General features: G+C 39.3%; 1 protein-coding gene across 1 annotated transcript in view; it reads left to right on the top strand.

Annotated features, from left to right (window-relative positions):
- rap1b (RAP1B, member of RAS oncogene family) overlaps nt 1–27,717 on the top strand; it is a 51,861-nt gene that overhangs the window by 4,757 nt on the left and 19,387 nt on the right. The window contains exon 2 of the mRNA XM_084406257.1: nt 26,835–26,914. Coding sequence (XP_084262383.1) covers nt 26,858–26,914 — 57 coding nt within the window. The 5' untranslated portion in view covers nt 26,835–26,857. The remainder of the gene's footprint in view (nt 1–26,834; nt 26,915–27,717) is intronic.

Below are 27,717 nucleotides of genomic sequence, written 5' to 3'. Positions count from 1 at the left end.
ACCCATCCGTTATGATGACACCATCTGTAGGCTGAGATCTGATTTAGAAATGGTTTGAGCAACAAGTTCATGAAGTGGATTGCTCATTTGTCTTCAGAGTATTACGTGTGTGTAAATCCATCCCTGGGGTCTATATGCTGTAGTCAGTCAGACGTCAGATGCCCTGCCATGTGTTGACATTTGACACTAGAGGTTGGGCTGAGTTCTCATTGATCTCGTCTCCCGTTGTTCCTTTTCCTTCCATAATCTGCCTCCCGACTCGTTGTTTTCCAGTCTCTAAGCGGCTTACTGGTTCTAGCAATAGAAATTGTGTTATTGCCTTAGTCTTAGTGACAATGTTTTGACAGGGGATGTTTGACACCCCTGCCCTTTGAGCCAGTGTTCGTAATTGTTCTGGGCATCAGTTGCCTTGTAGTTTAGTGTAACCACATCAGAAGTGGGGGGAAAGCTGCTTTGACAGCAATGCTAGTGCAGATCTTTTTGTGTTTACGTTTTAAACAATAGTTTGCAGGTTTGAGTTTTCATTTAGCCACCCAAACCCATATGGCTTTCTTTCTACCTTGAAACACAAAAGGACACGTGTTGCAGGATGTTCACGCTGCTCTTTTCCCATACAATGAAAGTGAATGGTGACCAAAAATGACAAAATGGCCACTCAAAAAATAAGGGGTTTGATGTCAATGATGAGAAAAAGAATATACGAATATATAATTTTACAATTTGAGAGCTACAACGAATACAACATTTTCAGTGAATAACTGTTTCAATTTCAGTCTGTTCATTCCAAAGCTTTCAAATGGCTTCAGAAGGAATATAGTGCATGGATCCCCGGGTCACCATCCACTTTTATTGTATGGAAAAGAGCAGCATGAACATCATTCATAAGATCTCACCTTTTCTTTTTAGTCGGCGAAAGGGAAAAAAAAAGGGTTTTGGAATGAGATGAGGGTGAGTAAGTGGTGACAGAATTTTCATTTTCTGTTTCTGTGAACAGAATTTGAGACCGCACTGGTTGAGAGGATGTGAGAAAAAGAACAAATGTTCACTTTTGGTAAGTCATTTTAGATGCTTTCTCAGCAGAGCCCCCACCGATTTGTCGCGTCAGAAGCAAACGCCTGATTGTGAGACCATGATTGCTACTCCATGTTTGTTTTCACTCATTCTCTTTGACAGCCTGTAACCTAGGTGAGTTGATTGACTTGCAAATAACATGTTGGGATTCAACATGGATTTTGACAGGGCTAGTAAAAACATCCTAATTTGCCAAAACAAAAGCCTTTTCTATCTGTTACATGGGCCCTGAGGACACTTTTCAAGCTGTTTTTAATGTTGCTGTAGCTCAGATCAAAAGGTTTAGCATGCTAGAATTTTTAGCCCTTACATGGGCTCCATCATCATCATCATCAGTGTTTTGTCATTCATAATCATTGCTCATAATGAGCCTTTTGTGTATTAGGAGGTCTAAGTTCTGATAGATAATTTGGCACCATTAGATTTCTTTTGAACTGGCTGAAAAACAATTAATAGCAAACAAAGTTCACCCTTTGATAGATTCTACGTCATTGTACCTTTTATTTCAGTCTGTCTCTGATGTAATGGCCCTTGTGTTTGTTCCTAGAGATGATTGCATGGTTTCATCAAAATTTGAGTTTGAAACAGACAACAAATACAGTGTTTGTTTTCATCCCTGCTGTGGTTTGTGTTAATTACAGACAAGAGACCAGTTTATGTTGTCATTACCACTAGACTGTGTTGCTTTGACACAGATTTTCTGCAGGCTATGAGTTTCTATGCTAAATTTGCCAGAGCTTTGATAGTGTGTCTGTAGTCAGCTGCTAGCTGAGGTGCTAATAACTTTGCTGGCTGGTTATTGGCTCCATCCTGACTGTAACAGCAGCACCTCTGGTTCTCAGCGTTTCTCAAGTCTGGCGTATCTCTCACCTGTAGCCTTATCCACCGTAACTGGGGTTCAATTCTGCATGGGGTTGTTTCACTGTGTGGCGGATAATTGTGGTCATTTTCACTGACTGGTTCTAAATGCCAATAGTTATTTTTATGTTATGGCAGATATACAATTTTTTAACTAATAATGATCAAACGCAAACTAAAATCAATCATTTAAATTCTACAAGTGAGTTTAGGCATCATAATATTACAAAACTATGGTATTAAAAATGGAATTTTACTATGTTATTAAATTATTGGTGTTTTTAACAATTAACTTGGAGTGTTTGATGACATAATTTAATGGAAAATATGGGAAATACCAATATTTTGGTATTTGATATTGGATATATTTTTACCAATATTGACCAATGTCGATAAAAAATCGTGAATATTATCCGATAAACAATATGATACTGATGTATTGTGCATCCCTATTTTATAACCAAATGAATCCACATGAAGTGAAAACTAGGGGTTAAAACGTTGGTTTTTCAATAACCGATGCCAATACTCGTATCAAAAGTGACTTGATATAATGCATATAATGAAATAATAATACGATAAAATTAACTCTTCACCAAATGTTGACCCAATGAAACTCAAAATTTAAATCAGAAATGGGTAGATTAGTGACATGACAATGTTGGCCGATTAATCGGTTCACTAATAGTATAAATATCTTTTAGGATTTGTGCTTAAAGTTTTCCTAAACATCTTTCACACAGAACGTGTTTTTGCATTGCACCGCACTGCTTTTCCATCGTTTTTCTATGTAAACCTTCTAGACGGACATGTTTGACCGCTGAGCTCACGCCTCGCGTCTTTTGTCTCGTGCGTGACATGCGGCGGCGGCGCACAAGTTAAAATGTGTTCGACTTTTTAAAAAACGCGCCTCAAGAGCTTGCTTTTTTTCTGTTCCATGACCTGAAAATGCATTCTGTGTGAATGGTTCCTTTGAAGGCCGTAAATCATTGTCTTCTGCTGCAGATTGTTCTACAAAATGTTGCAAGTTTAAACATGTTTAAACAGACATCAAAATACACATTACATTTGTGTGTTACCACTTACTGAGAGAAGTGACTCCTGCTGAAAACCCTGCAAAAAGCTTCAAGAGTTTGTTTTATTTATGCCACTGTAGTGAGGAGATTTTGCTCAAAGGAACCCACTGCAGAGAAAAAAAAGCCTGATGGGTTTCATCTGGGCACTTGTCTTCAGGGACATGGGAAACACTTAGCTGGAACCTGCAACACAAAGCCCAGCTTAAAGGATTCCAAGGACCCCTTAATCACAGTGGATATTGACCGGTTTCTCTGCATTTATGTTGCTTATGGCAGTTTAGGGAGGCCTTACATGTGAGTAGGAGACCAGATCTAAGTCAGGGTCAGAGGTCAGGCTTTGGGCCTCCTGTGTTTATGGGGTTACAGATCATGGTAGCGACCCATAGAGCCATTTATACTCAACCTCATTAAAATAATAGATTGTGGGAAATTTCAAATTTGGCAAGGATGGTGTTGAAGAATTCCCATGTTGAAGGCTGGTTTTAAAGTCCCTAAATTAAAGCATTCAAGGCACTGACACATGATACCATTAGGGAAGTACTCGGAAGTCATCATATTTTCAATTCCGGAGATGCTGAGGGCACTGAAATTACAAGCTTTGCTTTTAAAGAATAGGTAGAGAAAAGCAGAACACAGGATTTGGAGAAGTTTTAGTTAGTTTTGAGAAGCAGCATCATTAAAGATGTGACCGCAAAACCAGACGCGATGTAATGCCCATAGACGTTCAGTTTGCATTCCTTGTGATCCCAACTGGATTGGAAATTGTCACTGAATGCATTTGATTGGATTATTGGATTATTATTACATTTTTACTATTGATTCATATTTTATATATATTTTTGTTTACTTTTGTATTTCAGTGATACAAAATAAATGTAAAATGTTGAGCCTTGGTATATTGTAGCAACATTTCCCAGTTCCCCTTAAAATGTGGGCTTGATTATAGATACACTTGTAGATTTGTTATTTGGCTAATCCAGTCTGCCACTCTAATTGGTAGCTGTGTGCTCAGGCCAGTTGTTCTTTTGTGTAGCTTTCTAAATAGACGTCCTTAAACAGCTCTGTGGATTTTAAATGAATCCCAGCATCTTCAGATAGACTCAGGGACTGTTTAGCGCTTTACTGTAGAGCTCTCATGTATGTGTGCGACCCATTCATGTGCATATGAGTCTCTGTTTGCGCATTTGCACATCTTTTGAACGGGCGATCTCTTTTATGTTTTAAGTTGCATTTTTTCCAGCTCCAATGAGTAGCACGCTAGACTCTCCGTGGATGTGCGTACGCGTATATTTGCATACGAGACTCAGCTTATTTGTACGATTTACCTCCCGCTTGCCTCTCTTGTCGAAATATGAGTTGACTTTTCAACAGAGTGACGTTCAGACTCCCTCCGATGAATCCCGTGGGAGAACGTGGTGCTTCTCTCCACACTCCTCAGAATAGCAAAGCTATCCACCCCTGCAGATCCCAGCAGTCTGTTCAGCTCTGAGAAAAGAAAGCAGCCAGGCACCAGCAGGCACCAGCAATCCCGGCAGGCTGACTGTCTTTCCTCTGCTGTCCTCCTAATTCCATTTGCTCTGGAATGGACTGAATTACTTTGTTTGCTAAAAACATACTTTTATTTAATGATTAGTTTTAATTATTCATCTTCCTAGGACCATAAATGGAATTGATTTGGACCTGCATTTGTAACATAATTAGCTTAATGATTGCTGTTTATTACTGCACTTCTGTTTGCAAAAGCTGACGCAACACTTTCTTTTTTGCATAGGAATTTCCCTCTGGGTGTGGATTTTTACTGATGTGTCAGGGCGTAGCATCCATTAAAACTGGAAGGCACACTTTAAAATTTTCCTCGGTCTCATTGTCATTTTAATATCATTGAACGTGAAAATCTTTGGCCGTCATTCGACGAACAAACTTTTGCTGGCCACATGGAACAACGACTTTAAGGCCAATCAGAAGTCGGCTACTGTGGCTAGCACCCAAGGGTGACTTGCAAATGTTACGCCAACTAATTAATATTCATGAGGCAAGCTATAGTTGGTCTTATAAAGAGTTCCTTCCACTTTTTAGAACACACCTGCTGATGTGGATCCTCTAATGAGATCTGGTTGTAATTGTACAATATTGCAGCCTAGTCGTTTATTGATTGCTCAACACTAAAGCACACTGCAGACTCGAAATTTCCAAATTAACCTGACTGATTGTCTTCCCTTAGCTTTAGACATTTTAGGTACAAATCTGTCTTAAAAAAAGACCATGATGAAGCGTATTGCTATCAAGTGACAAGTGGAGTTATAGCTCCTTCCTCGAATCAGACTCCCTTTCTGATTGATTATTGAACACTGTATCTTCTCAGTCATAACTGATTATGTTGTTTTTATAAATGTTTGGATCATGTTTCTTTTGTCAGAACATAACGGTAAAAGCACATTTAGGGAACTGAGGAGTTAATTTTCACTGGTTGAGTGTGGAAATCCCCAATAAGTTCCTGTATATATTGAGGTTTATATTTCTTTTTCCAGTTTATCACTTTTCATTTTTAAAAAGCATTCACTCAGCCTTTGAGAAATGTTGGTACCAGTATTTTCAACATTGGCTCGTTGGAAAAACGTGGCTCTACCTATGTTATTGCAGAACTCCAAAAGCATACCTATACACATAATTCATTGCAGCTTTCAGATGAAATAAACACTAGTTCAAGTAAAACATTTATCTTTTCACACATATCATGATTACAGAGGCAGATTATCGATGCATAAATATTTAATTTTGCATACTTCCTTGCACAATACTCAAAACACTTTTGCCATGCATGCTTTGTAAGCTAATGCATTTTGATGTTAGTATCACATAGCCAGATTCTGATGTGGTAAGCTTACTCTGTAACTAAAGCAAACTTTAAGCAAGCTATATTGGCATGTGTTTTTATCCCACATTTGATTTTATTTGATTTTGTTTGGATTTTATTTTTTATGCTATCGCTTAGCTTAGTTTTGGTGGTACTTTATTTTCAAACGCAATAGGCTTATTTGCAATGCTTCCGGGCAGCTATTTCGGACAATCAAGACGAAGTCCTATCTATTTGAATGGGGAATCCTGAAATCTCAAAAACTGCTTGCCGAACTCACAGTTAAATGACATATTTCAAATCAGGACATGAACTGTCCCATAAATGTTGTTTCTTATGCTCAAATGGTGTTTAAAAAGCTTATTTTTCAGGCTAGACCAGCCAATGCACATGTGCAGTCTTAAGCGCGAGTCTCAGGTTTTTATGGGAACAGGAGCTCCAGTGACACAACGACTTTACCAGTCAGCGATTGGCTCTTTTACTTAAAAGGCGGGACATATTCCGCCATTTTGTGCTGCAATTTATCCAAATAATAAGTAATAGGAGTGAACCGTCTTTCTATATCTGTTGTCTTCACTCAGCGAACTTTTCATTTTCGTATTGCCAAGATACTTACAAACACCAGCTTAATAACTGAACATGATTTTAGTTCCACTCACTGGACATTTCACTTTGAAAATGTCACAAAATATACAAGAAGAAATTTTGCAGAAATGTCGCAACTTTTTTTTTTTTACTGCTGTCTAAAATGGCTTTACTTCGTCTGGAATTATGGAGAGATCGTTTTTTGTTTTGTTCTGTGAATTGATTTTTCTTTCAGGTGCTCTGCCTCCAAGTTGAGAGTTCAAGCAGCATCTTCTTTTTTTTCTTCTTCTCGAAACATGCAGGCAGGGTAGAATTAAAGTTCAATCCTCTTCATCTGCCTTGGACAGTCTCTTTTCATCATCTTGCACAGTGGGTGTTCACTTAATCAGAGCGGGGAGAAATGTCACTGCAGAATGTCAGTCTTCTGAAATGGGCCGGGTCTTTTTCTGTGTTTTGAGACCAGTGGGCGTGGCCTGGGTTCTGAGATGGGAGTGTGGCCTGATAGCTCTGCTATTGGGTGTGTGGTCTGTGTGTTTTAAGACAGGGTGGGTGTGTTCATAGATAAGGTGGGTGTGGTCTACATACTTAATATCACACATCCTGTAGTCCAGCTGTAGTGATGTGTTTATCTATGGAGACTTTGTTCATTTCCCTTTGCTGAGTAGCTTTTGTGAGGCTGCTTGCCGAACAGTTATAACAGTTTGCCCTTCTGATGTTCGTACTGAAAGTGAAGTGCCATATTTACAATCCTCTGTCCTGTCCTTGATTCGAATACAAGCTCTAAGACTCAATGATACTAGTGAGCTAAAATGTAGATTCGATTTTAATAAACAGCTCATGGCTTGACGTTGGGATGGTTGGATAGACTTCAAGGGATTGTTTACCCAAAAATGAATATTCTGTTATTATTTACTCACGTTCATGTTGTTCCAAACCCATATGACTTTCCTTTTACTGCGATGCACAAAAGTAGATGTTTCGCAGAATGTTCAAACTGCTCTTTTCATGTGCTGAATGAGGACTGAATGAGGCTGTGGAGCTTAAAAAATTACAAAAAAAGCATCCCAAAGGTGGTTTAAATGACTTTTACGATATTTATTCCAAGATTTCCGAAGCTATACGATAGCTTTGTGTGAGGAACAGTCCAAAAAATGTTTTGCACTCCAAATCTATTTAGCCTGCCATAATGCATGACAACCAGCAGCATTTTGGCATCATTTACATAAAACTTGGTGCGATTTCAAAATTGGGAGATTTCAGTGCATAACGACTCAATCAATCAAGTCATTTGGTGAACCATCAGTAAATATTGCAATGTCAGTTTTTACCAATATCATTCAACCCTAGTTTGTGTGAACAGCCCCTCATTGTATGCAAAAAAGCAGTGTACACACATTCTTCTAAACTTCTCCTTTTGTGTTTCACGGAATAAAGTAAGTCATACAGGTTTGTAACAATATGAAGGGGTGTTAATAATGGCAAAATGTTAATTTTAGGGGAACTGTCTCTTTAAAATAAATTAATAAACTAAACGGAGAAATGTTGTGTGAAATGCAAGCTAATGTATGAAGCCTCCATTAGCCCAAGCATTTCATCTGAAACATAAAAAGACTAATTTGAGGGCTGACATTAAAAACTCATTAATGTCTTTCTCTCTCATCCATAAGCATTTAAACACACCACATACACACCATCTTGCATCATTTTTGTTGCCATTATACTCTTCTCACGGTGGCTGGGTTTTGTAGAGCGTGCCAGTCCGCCAAGAGCATATCACTTACTGAATTCATCTTTTCTGAGTGGATTCAGGTTTCAGGGTTTCAGATCCAAGAGCAGATGAGTGATCAGTGCTCACGAGAGCTTTCTTATGCAAAGAACCACGAGATGCTGGCAGTGAATCAGTGCCTGTCTCATGTGCGGTCATGTCCCCTCTGATGACATCACCTGCGGGAGTCGTGCATGCACACGCTCGGCTATGTTTGGCATTCTGCTCACACACGCATACCTATGTATGTCAGAAAGATTAAAGAAAAGGAACAGAACGGTGCAGAGTAATAATGTGCTAGTGTTCCTTGTTTATTCTCCATCACACATTGTCTTTGTCTCCCCCTCCCTCTTTCTCCTCCTCTTGTGTCCTCCGTCTTCAGTCACACACTCTTTAGGTCAGTGTGTTAGACAGCCTGGCTTGCTGCCAGGGGCTGTTGTTGAGGTAAGGACTCATAGATCTGCTCTCGCAGTCTGGAATGGGAAAAATAAACACAATAACCACAACCTAACTCCCCCACTTCTCTCACTACTGTGTCAATTTCTTTACCAACCGGAGTATTGCAGACTTTTCTGTTCTAACACAGGCATTTTATGGAAAGGTTAATGGAAAATGGATGCAACTTGTTTTTTTCTGTGTTTTTTTTAAATGTAATGTATGGGTTCTGTCTACAAGTTCACCCAGGCCATTTATGGATTTTCTTTCTCTTTAAACTCTGTCCAATACAGATAAGCCAAGAAATCTTTTTAAGTTATGGCCAATAAGCAATAAATGGCTGATATTAAAGTTATTAATTAAATAAGAAATTAATCACTAAAAATGCTACAAATGAATTTAGCTACCACAGTTTTCCGTGTACAGATGACAACATTGTCAAAACAATCCCTATTTACACGGATCGGCGAAAACGACTAAAAGTGCTTTATTATGCATGCCAGGCCAGTAGTTGGTGATGTCACTTTGTAAAGAAACACGTAATGCGCGTGCACATGACGACACCATTTTCACAAATTTGCATTTGATAACGGTATCGTTTTTCAAAAACGTGCACTTTGAAATCCGTTGTTAAAGGTAAACTAAGTAACTTTTTTACCTTAACCGAACAGCTTCGGAGTCATTGGAATAGTTATATGACTTTTTTAACAACTTTGGGCCGGCAGGCCAGCGTCAGGAAGTATCGCGTCATATCAGGTCTCGCGATGTAACGAATTGCTTTACGACAAAAAAATCGGCTAAAATTCTGTCATTATTGCGCTCCCTCACGCTGTTCGAACCCGAATGAAGAAGACGTTTTAAAGAATGTCCCATCTGCTTTGATATCGTTGATCTATAGCCTCTGGTATCTGAGAGTCGCCAACGAGTTTTTCGACAGTGTTGTCAAATATCTATTCCGAAACTGTGGGGGGAGCTCTATAGAGAAACCTGCGAGCAAAAAGCGAGAATACAGCGAAGAAATTCCCGAAACTGCATAGCCCTGCTTTAAAAGTATGCATTTTCAGGGACACAAAAAACCTTTATGTAAAAGAACGGCCAAAAGTTTTCCGTTTTTAGTTGAAAACAGTGTTGTGTAAACGGCCCCTAAGTTTGAACTATAGAATGTGGCAGTGCAAGTCAGCCAAACATACAGTATGGTCGTTTGCATATAGATGTCTTAGGGGAACAGTAGCAAAAACAGGGTCAGAGAGGGTTTAAAATCAGGTTAAACTAAATTAAGAAACTTCAGAGACCTTGGACTTCAGGGAAAAAGAAATGCTACCCTTTTATGGTACGCTCGTGCTTAGTGGGAAACTCTAATCTCGAATGCTTTTCTGAATTTCTTTGAGGCAGAATGGAGCCCAGTGTGGAGATGAACCATAAAAGCTGCCTGTTGATTGCAGATGCATTATCTGATGTGTGCTTTGGATTTGGACTGCCGACATCACACATTAGTGACTCTGAGTTTCCTTATAAAGACACAAGACAGCGGTTGCATGGGGCCGCCCCTTGATTCTGAGAGGGCGCAGCTTGTGGTTTATTAGGCGCAGCTATCTGGTTTCCGTCGCTGCAGGGAGGCCTGGGAGATGGAAGGGCCTTCTGCCTAATCACAACCAGCAAGAGCTTCCTGGCACCCCTCGTACACGTCAAAAAAAAACGTGCCATGCAACTTCTCCTGTCAAGCTCAGATGAAGCCCTTAAATCGACCTCAGACCAGCTGCTGCTTTCCCCGCCCTCTGTTGAGTGTCTGTGCGTGTTTGTGTGTTTAGTTTCTTACGCCAAACCACTACCTTCTTTTTGTTCTCCTGCATTTGGCCGTCAGAAGTGCATGAACAAATTCTGTAGTGGGTGTGTACGGCATGTGTCTCACATCTGGCTTCCCCATGCTTTTGGTTAGGGGCTTAAAGAAGGGGCCTGAAATGTAATGCACATATTTCTCTGCACAAAAATCTGTTCTGTTGCAAGCTTGTTGTCTTGAATATAGTTTCTCTAAATAATCTTGCCTTTTTGGATGACTGCGGATAAATAATAGGGATGCAATGCATTAATCTGATTTGCCGTCATAACTGCTCATTCTATTCTGTGAGATTACTAAAAAATATATTTTATTTTATTAGCATGAGAAGCAATGTAATGACACTTGTTAAACATAAACATAAAACATGTTTTACGAATGTAAGATTAAGTTCATAAAGCGTAGCTATTTCATTATTTAATTTAATTAATTCTTGCTGATTTGTCATGAGTTCAGTGCATGTCCCGTGCATTTTAATGCATTTTGAGATGGATAAAAAAATTTGTTTGCAATATCATTTACTTCGATATTTGACTGTATAGGACATTGAAGTAGAATAAAACCAAACATTTAATGTTAAGAAAAGTGTGTGACGTCAAGTATACTTTTTTATTTTTTTACTTTTATTTACATAAATGTATAAATATGATTTAAATAATCCACACAAATCCAGTAATTGCACATGCAATTTTATTTTGTGCAATCTTTAATACTTCGTTAATCATAAAAAAAAAAAATGTAATCGATTGATAGCCCTAATTAGTGCACATGACATTTAAAACAGATAATGCATCTTTATGTGGCTTATTTGTTTTTGAATAATTTATGCAACAATCACTAATGATTGCATTCATCTCCTCAAGAATGCTTATTGAAGGGCTGTTCCGGTGTTCTGTAATATATGCTCTGCTGTGCTGTTGATGCCCAGACTTGTTAGTCGTGAGTGTTGACTTGCTGATGACTGCAAGTCAGCTGTGGCAGCACATCTTCAGGCTCTCTAGCTAGGGTGAGTGTTAAACATTTGAATGAAGACATCTTCCCTCTAGAGATCATGTAGAGACATGAACATCCCCAAAGTGGATGGTAAATTTCTGATATTCTGTTACTTGTTTGCCGTGATATGTTATAGAGCTATACAATCTGAAAAAAAAGGGCATGGAAGTGGAACTCAGTTGTTTGGTCCACTAAATAAGCTTATACTTTTTGTAAATTGTTGGAAGGTGTGATTTTAATCAGGCCAAATGTAAATTGGAGCCTTTTCCATTCTTAATCCTAGTTATATTTCCTTATTGGTCTGGAAGTGGAATCAGTCATTTAGCATTTTTCCACATATTAAAGTTGTGATGTAACAGAAGTAGCAACAGATCTTTTCTTCTGTATTTTGAATGAAGCAGGGACTAGGTTCTTTCCATCAGTTGTTGATTTGGCTGGAGGCAGATCTGAATGCAAGCTTGCAGTTCATTGGAAGAAAGGGGCGGGGTTAAAGGGATAGTTCACCCAAAAATGAAAATTCTGTCATGATTTACTCACCCTCAAGTTGTTCCAAACCGGTAAGAGTTTCTTTGTTCTGCTGAACACAAAGGAAGATATTTGGAAGAATGTTTGTAATCAACAGATCTCGGTCCCCATTGACTTCCATAGTAGGAAAAATATATACTATGGTAGTTTTTGTAGTTTTTGCAGGTCTAGTGACACTTTTAAAGACTCATCACGGGTCTTTAGTGATAGAATTTACTTCTATTGTATCTATTACTTCTATTATATCCATTACTTCTATTGTTGGAAATTGTTCCGTCATATAGTGGCATAGAATGAGTGAATGAATTCAGGATTTTAGAGTTAAGGATGACTTTACTGTTCATCCACCCTTAGAATCATGACCTCATAATGCTGAATTGAATTGTTTTATACTATGGTACTCACTCTGTGATCTTTCTCTCACTTTTTACTCACTCGAACATGCATTTTAAATTGGCTTTGCTTCACTGTTAAGCTCTTTCCAGTTCAAACACACTGTATTTGCATTGATGTTATTTCTGGTGTGACGGAAAAACAGCCAGAACATTCTCAAGCATTTCAGTGCTTCCTCAGGCCAGAACCGGCAACGCCCAGGGTTTTGGGGGGGATCCCCCCGGGGGTCTCTCCGCGCCTCTCTCTGAATCACTGCTCGCGGAGCTCCAGCCCAGGACAAAAGAGATGCGTCCCTGCTCTACATTCCAATGTGGAATTACACAGAGGACAATTCCATTCCCTCTGGTCTTCCTCTTCGGGCTCAGGGACCATTTGATACAAGATAGCGGGTCGGCCGAGCGGCCTGTGTAAACAACCGCATTCCACATGCAATGGAGAAGAGAGAAATGCAGCTTCTCAGGCATTGTTCCGCCCTGCCTCCTGGCCTGCTTTGATTTAACTCTGCAGCAGGAAGTGCTCGCGTTGCACTGGATTAGAGAGTGACTGTAATCAGCTGAATCTGGACTGTGTCTTGTTAGCTGTCAGTCTCGGTTGTAAAGAGCTCTCACTTTTCCTAAAGAATGGGATTTTTTCAGTAGGGATCATTAGCTTGTTTGTCTGTGCTTTGTGTGAATTCTGTGACTTTCTTGTGTGGGAGGCTTCAACCGTGTGGCCGAGATGTATCAGAAATGCAGATAGTGTGCTAATGGCTTGTTATCTCAGATGTTTCGAAGTTTGAAGGAGATCCAGCTCAGTGGTTATTCTTTAATTCAGCGTCTTTAAAGAAGTAGTTTCTGTGAATTTCACATGCTTGAGGTCATGGATCTATGAAATACTAGCTGAACATTGCAATTAGGGCTGGGTGAAATGTTTTACAGCCTTTATCATGTTACAATCAATATTTAAATCTTCATTATATCTTAATATTAATGTACACTTCCATTCCAAGTTTTGGGGTTAGTATAAGTTCTTTTAAAGAAATCAAGTTCATTAAATTGATAAAAAGTGAGAGTAAAGACATGTAATGTTGTTTAGAATTTTTTGTTTTGTTTTTTCTTTCTATTTATCAAGAATTCTGGGAAAAAAAGGCATCACAGTTTCCACAAAACTGTTTTCAACAATGATATTGATAATGAATAATAAAAAAAAAATCTTGAGCACCAAATTAGCATATTAGAATGATTACTGAATGACCATTTTGACACTGAAGATGAGTAATGATGCTGAAACAAATGACATTTTAAAAGCTATTAAAATACTAAAGTTATTTTAAATTGTAATAATATTTCAAAATACTATTACTGTTTTTACTGTACTACTTTTTTTAGAGACTTCTTTCAAAAACATTGAAAAGTATTATCGACCTCAAACTTTATAAATAACTGTATTTTCATTATTTTTTGCTTCAATAATATGAGTGACTATTATTTATGCGTCCTGAAAGAAGTAAAATTTATTAAAAATCAAGTAGGCATGTATTTAACACACTTTTTCTCTAAATGAACACAATTATTTTAACTTTTATGCACCAGTATAACACAATACAGTACTGTACCTAATAATAATTAACATTATCTACATACATATAACACATTAAACATTCCACTCAGGTACTTCTATGACAATTTTTGAGTGATGATACAAATTAATCATGAAATCATTTGATTCATTGAAATGGAGAGTCTGAAAAAGCAGTGTTTAAATGAATCTAACTTCTGAGTGTTAAATCAGAGATGCTGTTTAAATGTTATTATACTTATGTGTATGTAAATGTCTTATACTTATGAGCATTAAAGCCATAGCAATTATTCATGATGTTTTTTACTTGTATATCGGCAACAAAATCATTGTGAATATACCGTAAATATTTGAGATATCTCCCAGCCCAAATTGGAACCCACAAGCATGCGTTGGCCAATAAAGTAATCGTTTATTATTGCCAGCATGTCTTGTTCTGCATATAGTGGCCTCTCACATCTCTGTGTATTGCATCAATTAATCACACTTAAGCTGATAGGATTCATTGCTCTGTGGTTCAGGTTCAGTAGGGTTAATGTGTGTGGGTTTTTATTTGCCTATAATGGATTATTCTCCCATCAGACGTGTGCGTTTTGACATTACACGTTTGCAATTATCATCTGAGTAATGACAGAGCAGTGAACTCTGACCTAAAACCACCTCGTGGCCCAAAACCCTGCTAAGTCATTGAATTTTGATGGAGAAAATTGTGCAATAACTTACTTAAGGCAGGTATACACTGAATGTTAGACCTTATGGCTTCTGGGAAACGTTCATTTCTGTGAAGTGCTTATTTAATGGTAATCTAACATCAGATCCAGTCAAACTGAAAGCAGTATCTCTCCATAACTCAGTATGTGTCTTCTGGATGCAAGTTTCTCCAGAGCCATACACACATTATTACAAACTCTGTGCAGCGCGCTATATGTGTTCTGACACGCAGGAGAGGATTTTGCCATTGGGTCTATGATTTCATACTCATTTCCGTGACTTCTTCCAGTATAGTTTGTTCAATCATCTGCTGGTATCCACAAACAATGAAGTGCTGGTGCCTTAATCCTGTTAGAATGGTTGGAGTAATTCCCATCCATCAGAAAGATTATCCAATAACGCAGTCTGGGAAAGAGGTTGGGCGCCGCCTGACTGCTCACTACTATGAACATGCTGTGTGCATGCATCGTTTTTTAAATATCTTTGAGTTTTACATTGATCCTTAAGGGGCTTTCACACTGACAGCGATTTTGCAGCAATTAAGCCGAGACAATAAATTCCAAATTAAGTTATCTGGCAGAGATTGTTGAAGATGCAGTTCAAATTGAACAAACCTCATGACATTTTACATCCTAAATTAACACTGTCTTGTCATAAAAAGATCATATCAAGGATATTGTAACAAACCTCCTGACCATGAGTATTCTAAACATGTTCCTCATAGAAGAACAGTAGTCAAATCAATGTATTTGTGAATCACATTTTTTGATGAAAAATTAATAGATCCGGACAAAGTGCACAAGCATCCTGTCATTGACTCTAGAGCATTCACGTAAAAACGACTACTGGCTACAGTACCAACAGCGATTTAATCACCGTCTGAATGCTCTTGTATGAAATAGCGGCTTTTAAGTGCACATGCTGTGTCCGTGCATGGGTTAAATTACCCTCCCTTCTTGAATTTTAGTATTTGTGAGTCATAGATTAGTCTTGCGACTGTCAGAGATCTTGTCTTTGCGTATGATTTATGGATACTGTGTGTTCCTCCTCCTCCTCTTCTCCTCTCTGGCTTGGGGAATCATGCCAGGATCTCTGCGGCCTGATCGTGCCTCACTGAGAAATGACAAATGATAGTTGAGAGAGGTTGAGGTGAGTCCTGGGAACGGGCCAAAGGGGCGATGGGTCATTGAAACTCCCCTAAACCGCCGTTGAGCCATATGTTTCTGTCTGAATGAGCAGAGTGCAATATCTCACTCTGACACCAGGCTTGACCCATTTGTCATTCAGTTCTAAAGTGTATGGATGATGTTGCATCTCCATACCCATTTTAAAAGCACCAGCATGGACAAATTAGAGAACGGCCCCTTTAGGTGATGGACACAACCTTGGGTTGTTACCTTTGATAGGGAGTGTACAAGGTAAGCGATTGCTTGTTAGGTGTTCTGGGAGTCTGTATGGCCCTGGACTTGTCATGTGAAGGCCGTTTGTAAAACATCTCTGAAAGTATGTGTGAACGCAAATGTTTGAGCTACACCAGGCAGACTGAAAACTGTTGTGGGGCATGGATTAGACACCTAATGGTTAAAATTCTGTCAATGCAGGGAAGCGTTGTGGAAAATCGGTCAATGGCGGGAAAAGAGTTCAAGCATGTTTTTGGCGTTAAAGTGTGACCACACAATGTGCTCCCTTCGTAGAAGGCCTGTGCACTTTGGTGGGAAGGTTTTGAGCAAATCGTTTGTTAATTGAAAGACTTTGTGATGGTGGAGCGTACCTGGACTGATGCCACCTTCCTTCCTTTTTTTGGCACTGTGATGTCACTTTCTCCTCCCTTTTTCTTATCTATGGCTTCGATAAGTTTGTTACATGGCATTATGTGACACTTCTTTTTGCCTGATGACTGTGATTTTTCTAGGAACACTCTTGAGGCAGTGCCATCACACCTGGGGTGAAGAAGCAGCTGTGTTGATTTAACAGCTGGGCCCACCCGGCTTTCATTAAAAGGGCGTTCTTTAACCCTTTACGAGAGCGGGCGAGAGGGTTAATAGCTCCGGATGGCACAGAAGGGGGGTCTTTTTATGTTCACACACAACTTGGCAGTGGAGCTGCCTCTCGTGTATCTCCACTCCCAGTGGGGGATTCACTTTGACTAATTGCTACCCAAAAGAAACATAGAGAAGTCGGACAAAAATGGAACAGTGGTGCTGATTTAAATAGACTAACCTGAGCCATTGATGCAGGGGCAGAGAGGAAGACAGAGCGCCAGGGCGTTATTGATTCAGTATCAGAGTTGATGGTGTTTCTAGGGTGTTATTAGGCTTACAGTAGCTAGAGCATTAACAGTGTTGCTAAGCCTCGCCTTACCACACAGTTTTTGTGTGTTGTGTGGCCTGTCATAATGAAACCTGAGATTTACTGATACCTCATACCTCATCCCCGTTCGGTCCCAAAACTGTGGCCATTTTTAGGCTTGTAATAAGTTGGGCAGTGAGTCACCGTGTGTGTTTGCATGCCTTCTTTCTTACACTGCTATGCAAAGGCTGCCGCATCACTTCGCATTGAAATGTCAGGCGGTGCTTTTACAAATGGAAGTCTGTTTAGCAACATCATGAGACATTGCAATGCTTAAAATATTTCACATTTCAATTGAAGACCTATAATGTCCTGTTCTAACAAGGCGCAATATGACACATTTCAAGTTCACTACACTGAAAGTAGAATACTGCGATAGCAACAATGTCACAGGCAATTGGAATATATTGATCGTTGAGATATGATATTTGACCGATGGGATTTCCCTGTGGGTACATGGGGCTATACTTTCAAGTTCATAAAAGTTGACTAAGATAATAATATTATAACATGACATGACATCAAGGCAGCAGTAGTTTTTTAGCTTGTGGTTGTGCCAGCCTAGCTTATCGTTAAACTCCGATTTAACCATTTGTTCTGTTGACACAGTGTCATAGTGTCAAATCTGGCATACTGATGCTTGTGGACTATTAACTAGATTCTCATTTTAGCCCAACGTGTGCGCCCTGCAGGGATAGTACTTAAAACACTTCACTCTCTCCGGCCGTCTGCCAGAGCCCGAGCTCATGAACGTCACAGACATTACGGCTGGCTAACGCAGACTTTTTCCAGCGCTCGCATGCCGAAATGAATTTGGCTGAGATGGAGAAGTCTTTGAGGTTTGAAATGTGAGAACTCAGACCATCTCTCCCCCACCTCAGTGCTGTTCAGCTTCACATTCACAACCATCGCTGCTGCTTTGCTCTGAATATGACGCTGACTGTCACTGTCTCCTGCTCGCAGCCGTGGAAAGATCTCATTCTCGCTGACTCCCGGTGTCTATAGCCTGTCAGTTTGTGTTTACACCTAAGCCTGCCTCCGGGTGAAAGATGCCACCATCTTTCAAGTGGAGATAAACTCGTTCTTCTCTTTTTCCAGCGTTGATTAGTCATTTTTCGGATTGTAATCTGCTCCATGAACTCCGTGAACTCCGTGACCTTTGCACTTCCTACAGGAATGAGCATTTGCTGTCTTCCTTATGTTGCATTGCATTTATCTTGTGACTTTATGTCGAACGCCTGAACGAATGTGGTCATGTGGATCGTCATGTGAAAGGTTCTTCTTAAAGGGATAGTTCACCTAAAAATGAAAATAATTTATTTATGTAGTTCCCAAACCAGATGTTTTTTTAAAGTATATAAAAAAATAAAAATAAAAATCATTGATAACTGTTCATAGTGACCACAAATGCATGATAAATCGGTACAACATCAATTATTGGCATGCTCATTTCCTCTATTGTTACATAAGGCTCACTTAAAGTCCCTGTAAAGTCAAAATTAAGTATGTGTTCTGAGTTTGTCATACCACCGAAAAATGTGTTATTAGCCACCCAGCCCAATTTCAATGATTAAAAAAGCCGCCAAGTAAATAAAATAAGCTATCAAAATCTCGAAAAAATGAGCAGTAGTCTCAGCTCTCAAACGCTGGGGGCGTGTCCGCTGGCTGCGCTGAAACCACGCCCACTCGCGGGAAATATGACTCGCGCACAGCTCGTGCATGTCGGCGCGACGGGAGGATGAAGGCCGAAGCGGACAGCGGGAGATAGTCGGTTCGGCCCCATTCACCAGTAACAGCGGATTATCAGTGAATTCCAGTTGTCTCCAACGAAAGTAAACTATCCTGATCTCTACAGAGGCGGGTGTGGTGGTGATCATCAGCTCTCCATCAAGGTAACGTTAGCTCTTCACAAGATAAATCCACCTCCTCTTGATATGATAATTTTTCGGAAATGTAAATAAGGACACCGATCTGTTTTCTAAGTGATTGCATCCAGCCAGGGAATACGCATTTACATGACGAAGGCATAGCCAGAGCCGTGGGCATAGTAGCTAGCAAACTGTAGGCTGTCTGATAGTAACTCGCGATTGAGCGATAGGCTTAGTGACTCCGTGCGTCATCAAGTAGGGGCCCAATCAAGCTCAGGGGGTCGCAGTGCGTCATCGAGCCCCCGTTTTAGCCCCGCCCAAAAAATCCGGCTCACAGCAAGGGTGAAAAACTGTTAAACGGTCTAACTCCACAATTTAGTACTTCATAGTTCTCAGTCTTTGTAACATGTTTTAGCAATACATTTCTAACACTTATAATGTGTTTAGAATTTTTTTGTAGAATTGCCTTTACAGGGACTTTAAACTTAATCTTTGAAAACACTAATAATTTAAAACCAAATTTAATTTATGCTGAGCATTGATACAGAGATACCTAAATTCACTTGAAGCATTTGATTGTTTTTAGTTTTTGGCGTTATATTATTAATTTATTCAGACCGTTTATCTGTTATTGGCCATAACATGAAAATAATACCAGCTCATCTGTCTTGGCCAGAATTTTTTTGCCATTGCATTTTTGTTTGTTCCTCACATTTGGTTTGCTCCTTTTTTAATTTTTTAATTTACGGGTTGTTGATTACGTTTATAGTGCTATTTTTATCACCCCCACCCCCCAACTTTGACCGTCTATGATCACTATGCATGGAATGGAACAAAATCTATGTAAAGGTGCAGAAATTGTATTTAAAAATAGTAAGGCATTCTTATTATTTTCCTAATAGCACGTTTCTTGTTTTCCATGGAAAATATGACAGCATATAGGTTTGGAACAACATGAGGGTGAGTAAATAAAGACAATTTAATTTTTTTTATAAACCATTCCTTTAAGAAGAACATCTGTAAAGGCCACAATACCTAATCAGGAATGTCCTAAAACCAAGATAGCACATTTTCTTCCATTTAACACATCTTTTTTTCCTGTTGTGCACTCAAGTCCTTTCAGAAGGACTGTGCTCTGGTTTATAAACCTCTTGTGTTCTGTTGCCAGTAGGTTTGCGCGCCAGCGTTAGAAGAAGGCTAACAGCAGCATGCTGTAACGCTGATACAGCCCTTTCCAGCACAGTCTCGAGTGATTAGAATATTGCCCTTACGGCCGACCTGCAAATTCAGAGCAAGACTGTTGATTCGTTCCGTTCCACATTTCAGTCTCCCTTACCTTAGCACACAAAATCTTTGTCAAATAGGCTGATTTGTCTTTTAGACGCCCGATGTCTGAAGGATGACCGTGAGCCGTTTTCCTTATCCTTGCTTGATTTAACAGGGCTTTTACTTTACTACACCTGTAACAGCATATAAGGTCATCTTAAACCAAAATGGCTGTCTCTTTTTGCAAAGATCTGAGATGCATTGCTAGCATATACTTTGTAGGTCATAAACGAAGCATTGCAGAGATATTATCTGCATACTCTGTATTGTGCACTAGTTATGTGGATTAATTCAGAGATCTGAATGCTCTGCTTGGCAATGCTAATTGGACTTAATTAAAATTACTTCTCTAGATGACCTTCCTCTTGCGTTCCAGTACTTTTAGGTTATTAGTTAATAGAGCTGCATATGCGATAATCATAATATTGGTTATTTGCAGTATTGTATACACACCGCTTCAGAATACAGTTTGATTTGTGTGATTGGTTGACCCACATCTTGAGACATCAATTACACGTCAGGTTTCATGTATGTTAGTGTGTTTTTTTTTTCTTTGTCAAGCTCTTGTGTGAATCTAGATAGAAGGCTATGCTTGTCCTTAAAACCCTTTTAATGGCTTTAAGTGGCTCAACACCATGTTTGAGGGTCTTAGAGGCAGAATCCACTCACCACAGAATCACTTTCACTGTGATGCTGCTGAGTCTCTGACACCCTCTTGACCTTCTCTGAGGACAACCTGAGGTTCAGCCATTAGCCCGAGTGCTGCTCTTCCTCCACTGTCGCTGTGTGTGTACAGCCTGACAGAAGGATGCTTTGCCAAAACATGGGTGGAAAGATTGTTCGTCTCTCTCTTCCTAATTTAGGGCTCTTGCTTATGATATTGCTCAGCTTTTGACTGTGGATGACAGGTGCCCAAACCATAAGTGGCTTCCCTGCTTTGAAGCCTTTGTGAGCACTACCTTCTGTTCTGATTCCGATTTCTCTGTATCCGTCAAGTGCTGAAAAGTCAAAATCGAAAAGAAAGAAAACATTTTAGAGTCAGAAATAACCCATTAGAAGTCATTTTAAGCCATGGCCTTGACGTAATTTTAGTTTTTCTTGTCAAAAGCTCTTCAGTTAGTTTCTTACCCTTAACTTGCAGGTTCACTGAGCAGGTATTTTATATTCATTGTCCATGAAAGCTGAGTGGTAGGCTTGCACAGAGGATTGTGGGATTGACAGTGGAGTGAAGCAGGTGGTGAGACTGTCAAAAAGTAAACAATTGATTTACTTTTTAAAATTGAGAGGCAAAATACACCTGGCAGGCAGCAGCCAATCACTGAGAGGCCAGTCTGGTTGGCTCAGCTCTCAAATGAGAGATTCATGTTACTGGTAAACCCATCATTATTTTCATATTATGGTCGTAAATTGATAAATGGCCAATACAAAAATGATACTCTATTTGTTAAAAAAACCCTCAAATCAATTGTTTTTTAAATGCTACAAGTGACTTCAGGCATCATAACAATATAATGTACAGTATAAAAAAAGGAATAAGGAGATTTGCTGAAAATTACAGTAAACAGCATTAGTAAATTAATGTTTTTGTGTTAGATGATGGCAAGAAAAAAAAAAATATATAAATGTTTTTTGTCCTTGTCCTTAAGGTGTGTCAGCTTAAGTGTGTGTGTGGCCATTATAACTTGGGCGTAAATGTGGTTTTTGTCACACATAGAAAGGCTGTCAAACCACATAGATAAACATTTTCATACGGCTTCCACACTTCCACACAGAATATGCTTATTTGTATGTATTCTCTTGTTTACCTAGCCTAGCTGACTTCTATTGGTCTTTACTTAGATAAGTATAATATTGTAATTTTTACATGTGAATAAAGATATTAATTAAGTCTTTTTAGGAAGTGTTTTTCCTTTTAAAATTTTGTTTCCAAAAGTTTATCTAGGTCATTAGCATGTTGAAACTCCAGACCTTTGTCATCATTGAGAGGAAGATCTGAAGCATTTGCTCTCTGTGTTTTGGCTCCTTCATCACTGCGAAAATCCTCTTACACAGCGTCATGGGATCTTTCTTGGTTAATTACTAGAGAGGAAGCACTGTAGGAGAGAGATCAGTTTGCTGCCACAATGGCTTGTGCAGATCTATGTGCCTGTTAATTTTTCAACAAGGTGTAGAGGAGACGTGTTAGGAGACTAGATTAATCTACGGTCTTCTAAAAAAAACGAATCATATTTGATTTGGGAGGGTCAGAGGTCAGGATGAGTTTAGGTCACGTTGTGGGTCAAGTAAGTCACTCATTTGTTCAAGTGTTGTCTTCCTCTGAGTCAGCTTACACACTGCTGGGTGGCTCTGAGATATTTTGAGCTGAACTTGTCATCGCTTGACTTTATAGCTCAGAAGAGGCGTGGTGTGTCAAAGGGGACGGTACGAGAAATCAAGTACTATTTCCTGTCATAATCCACCCTGTCATGTGTGTCACCACTCTTGCTTAAATATGACCATCGAGAGCTGCTCATCTACACACCCCAAACTCCCACAATCTTTTTTACACTAACCACAAGCTTCGGCAGCTCAGTGTTTGTTTGATGCGCTGATACATCACTGCCGTTTCTGTGAATTACAATCATGACTCAAGCTGAAATTCTCATTTACAGTACTTGCAGCAGTTAGAGATCATTCGAATAAAGCCAGATCATTAAGTTCATCTTGCTTATCTGCTCATGACTCAAACTGCTTCTGTCCTCATTATCTTTACATGAGGTGTTAAAAGGAGTGCTTACCCAAAAATGGAAATTCTGTCTTGATTTAAGGCCCGTTCACACCAAGAACGATTTTAAATTTTCTAAAATGATAATCGACGATAATGTTTGTTTATTCTAAGTGTGCACTGCAGTTTGGACGTCTGTTGCTCTTTAAAATCGGGTGGATTCTGATTGGCTGTCAATGTTTTCATTGTTTATTAGCCGGAAAAAGGTTATTCTGAATGTGATTCCAAGGATATCATTCCTCTGTTGTCGTTATAGTTGTAGAGCGTTTATTGAAACTTTATAGTTATCGTTAGCGTTCTGGTATTGGTGTGAATGGGCCTTTACCCTTTCATGTCGTTCCAAACTCATATGACTTGTTTTCTTCAGCAGATCACAAAATAAAGCAGTACATCGAGACTCCATTTAACACTTAACTCTTCCCCGCATTAACAGAATTTTCTGGCTTTCCGCGTTTTCACTGTAATATGGTAGGGGGCCAGGCGCCGCTATTATGCATCTTCTAAAAGAGTACAGAATGTCTGGATCAAAACATAAGCAAAAAAGGAGCAGAAACAAGCGATAAAACCATTGCTTATGCATGTTGTAGTCTTTTATTTTATTAAGTAAATACTTTTTTTCTCAGCTTTTTGTTCACAATGTTGCATTTTAATTAAACGTACCCACATTCAAGTATTGCTAAAAAAGAATTATTGTTGTTTTAAAACAGAGGCTTTGTTCTTTCTTTTGATATATTGCATGTTTCGATATTTATACAACAAAATATTCTGGGGGCCATTCAATTTTTGTAAAAATTAGGATGCTGGAGGTGGCTGGCAACTCTAGCACCCAAGAGTGTCACAGAAAAAGGTCCACACGGCCCGCTGATCATTTTCCAAATGTTATGGTCTGTTTTGGTAAAAACAACCCGGCATTTCAGCTATTTTACGGTAAAATCATGGTGGCCACTATAGCTCTCCTGTTCGCCATTTGATGCTCTTACACCAGTCCAGTAGCTGGCAGAAATGTACTTTGTTAACAGCTATTAAAATGACCAGAAAATAATTGCAGATTACTGCCACCTACTGGACTGGAGTGTCAGACTGGATCTTTTTCCTGCAAATGTCTTGTTTAATATCGAAGAGTACCAGCTGCAAGAATTTCTTTTTTATCACCTCGCAAATGATATAAGGGACCAAAAATTATGTAGACTTGCACTAAATAATCTTTTTCGTTCAAACTTCTTGTTTAATATCGAAGAGTACCAGCTGCAAGAAAGCCATATATATATATATATATATATATATATATATATATATATATATATATATATATATATATATATATATATATATATAGTGGGTTTATAATAAAAAAAAATCTGCAGACACACACATTTAATCCCTCACACCTATTACCAATCCAGAATGGCCCTGAATGCTGCAATAAAGATGATTTCACGGCGATCTCTCCTTCCCACAAACCCAGATTCCCCTGCTTCTGTGATGTAAGCCTGTAAATCCCTGATGCCTGAGGGCTTCATTGACAACCAAAAGCATATGTGGAATGCGTATTTGAAGATCTAATCAGACTTTTCCCTTCAGAAATGTGTATTTCTGTTCCAAATAGACTAATTCAATCTGTTGTCAAGATCTATATAGAAGCAGTTAGTTTGACCCAAACAACCGCTGTTTTTCTGGGCTTTGTTGATCTTATTTCAGCTACCAACTTGTGTAGTCACCAGTAGTGTATATGAACCACGTGTGACGAAGAATTAGGTCTCTGGAGGTTGCGTTTCCTTTTATATTTGCGTTTGCATATCTGTGCTGAATACACTCCAGACTGACAAATACAACGATACATCAGTTTAAAAGATGTTTTCCATTTAAACGCCGTATTCCCATATTGATAGAACGTCTTATTCTATCAGCCTCACATTTCCACACAATTCTTCTCTCCCTCCTGCTCCGTCTCCCATTCCCTCTGTGCTTTGCCAATGTAAATGGAAAGCAGAGCATTAGATGACAGCGGAGGATTTGTTCTTCAGCACGGAGCTGCTGGCACTGATCTGTTGCTGAGAAGGGAGTGCAGTGGAATGGGGTAGTTCTCCGTCTCAGATACTCTTGTGTCTATTGCATTAGATGTAAGTGGTAATCTCTTCTATCTGAGTGTGGTCTCTCAGTCAGTCTGGCTCCAGATTTAGCAGTCATGCCCACTAAAACCCAGCGTGTTGGATCTGGTATGTGCCTCCTGTTTTTCCCTGCAAACTCATTCCACTCTTAGTCTGCTCTGTGCTCTCATGCTTGGGTGGAATGAGGGATATTGTTTGTATTTTTCACATATATTTATCGTTCAAGCATATGAACTGTGGATGGGGTCACAGTGGTTGACTAGTCATCCGACAACTGATGATACGTGAGGACCTATCCTCTCGAAACCGTGTCAGTATCATAAGCATTTAGACTTATTTTCACACTTACACCTGTGTGTCTTAATCATTGAGACAATAATGTTACTGACAGGGTCAAAAACAGGTAGCCAGATGGAGTTTGAAATACGCTTGTCCAGTGGATAACTGCCCCCCACCCAGTACACCTGGCACAGCCATACACATTCAGGCGGACATGTTTGATTGTTGCCATGTGTTTCACATTGTTTTTCAGCACCTCACCTATTATAAATGTGTCCCGTGACTGTTTTTGGGTGTATGAGTAGACGCCCCCTAAGAAATGTGTCCAGCTGGGGTCAAGTGACTCCAAAAATGCAAGCCCGTTTTGTAAGTTGCTGGTTTCTGAAATGTGTCCGACTCAAACTCAGTTGATAATGTAATTGAAGTATGTGTTGCATTCTCAAGGTTGCCACAAGTGACGCTATTGCGAAATTGCAAAAATAAGGACTGTTTTCAAACAAAACCATCTGCCATTGATTGGCCACACATAACACAAAACGATGCCATTGGTTGTTCCAATGTTGCTATGTCTGAGGCGTCAGGATTTTCAAACAGTCAATGTTTTGATAGTGCCTTAGTCTTTACGCTTTTGGGGGGAATAAACCAATGAATTGTTGGCTTACTTTGGTTTGTTACCACCAGAACAATACGAGTTCACGTTAAGTTTTTGCTCACCTGCTGTGCATTGACCACGCATTCACAAATGCTTTTGCATACGTAAAGTGTTTTTGTGACCCAAGCTACCGCACATTCGTATACTATGTCTGTAAGTAATTTTATTACTCTATGTGTTGCGTGAGATAGCTGAGGAGTGAGAGAGACAGAAAGACCCAAGAGACAGGGTGTGGAGCAGTTCACATCTGTGTGTGTGTGTGTGTGTGTGTGTGAACGATGTGTGTAATTTATCTGAGATCTATGTCAACCCGACCACACTGCTCTTGTTCCCCTGTCTTCCTGTGAAGAAGGAAATGGCATGAATGCACAACTTTGCGACCTCAAACCAAACACCTTCATGGGCAGTGCACTGTTACGTGTCAGATGATTGACAGTCTCTCTGAGGTGTTATAAATGCGAAAGCTGAAGTTGACTCATAATAATTGTGATGTCAAAGGAAACTTTACATTATAGTCTTAATTAATGAGTGGGCAGGAGTCTTGAGGGTGCAGTTCAGATTAGATACTCGGCTTTATGGCAATTTCACGCTGGAGGACTTCTGATAGCTCTGAACTTGAGGGCTGACCACAGGTCTAAATCTACTTTGTTGCTTGATTGACTACGGCGCTCAGCTTCAGGTTATCCATTGAAGTCCTTTTCATAAACTTTTTGTGTAAAAAAGTTGAAAAGAAAGTCAACTGAATAAGCTTTTAGCAACTTAGCTACTTGTTGGAAATTCTGACTGACGAAATTGATAGTTACCATCTTTTTTGTCTTGTTTCTTCCTCAGGTAGTTAACGGACACACTGCACAATGCGTGAATACAAGTTAGTAGTCCTTGGATCAGGAGGTGTCGGCAAGTCTGCGCTGGTAAGTGGAGCGCCACTCCTTTCTTTATCTCTCTTAATGCTCTTTTCTTCTGTACATCAAATTTTTATGTTCATTCTTAGGCATCTTACAACTTGGCCCTAATCTAGACCATCAAATTTATAAGTGGGGGAATGCTAACATTCTTCCATCACAAATTTTTGTGAGTCCAACTCAACAAGGATCTCAAAATCAAGGAATTGATTCTAGGGCTGGTATTTACAATAATCATGTTATTTAAAAAATAAATATTGATATTGTGTTAAAGCTACATATTAATTCTGTGCCAGTATCTTGTTGACACTCCAACATAGTAGTAGGCGGTACTGCAACTTTATGCTTGTTGCCACTTGTCATAAAATGGAAAGAAGACGATGATGCTATGTGTAGCTACTACTGCCGCATGAAATCACGTCAGAGAAGATGACGGGTAAAAGCTAGACACTCTGTCACTCAAAAAAGTTTGCTCACCACCACGAGTTGCCAGTGTTGGACTCTTTTGTACTCCATAAAAAAGACTGCAGGAAGTGCAGTTCAACAGTAAGTTCTTTTTGTATGCTTTTGTATTGGTTATGGTTACAAACTCTCCCTTCATATTTATTTCTAACTTGCATTTTTAGTGTGATTCATTGGCCAAAAAGGTAAAAAAAACACACACACACACACACACTCACACACAAGACGAATGTTCTGATAGCATCATTTATTGCGACAGTATCATTATCATGAATTCTTTTAGCCATGATAATGAAATGATTCTGACAGCCCTAATTCAGTCTAACTGTATATCATTGTATTTGTCATCG

The sequence above is a fragment of the Rutilus rutilus genome (genome assembly GCF_951802725.1).
Source record: "Rutilus rutilus genome assembly, chromosome: 4".
In the NCBI taxonomy this organism is placed as follows: domain Eukaryota; kingdom Metazoa; phylum Chordata; class Actinopteri; order Cypriniformes; family Leuciscidae; genus Rutilus; species Rutilus rutilus.
This window is presented reverse-complemented; position numbering and strand designations above follow the sequence as displayed.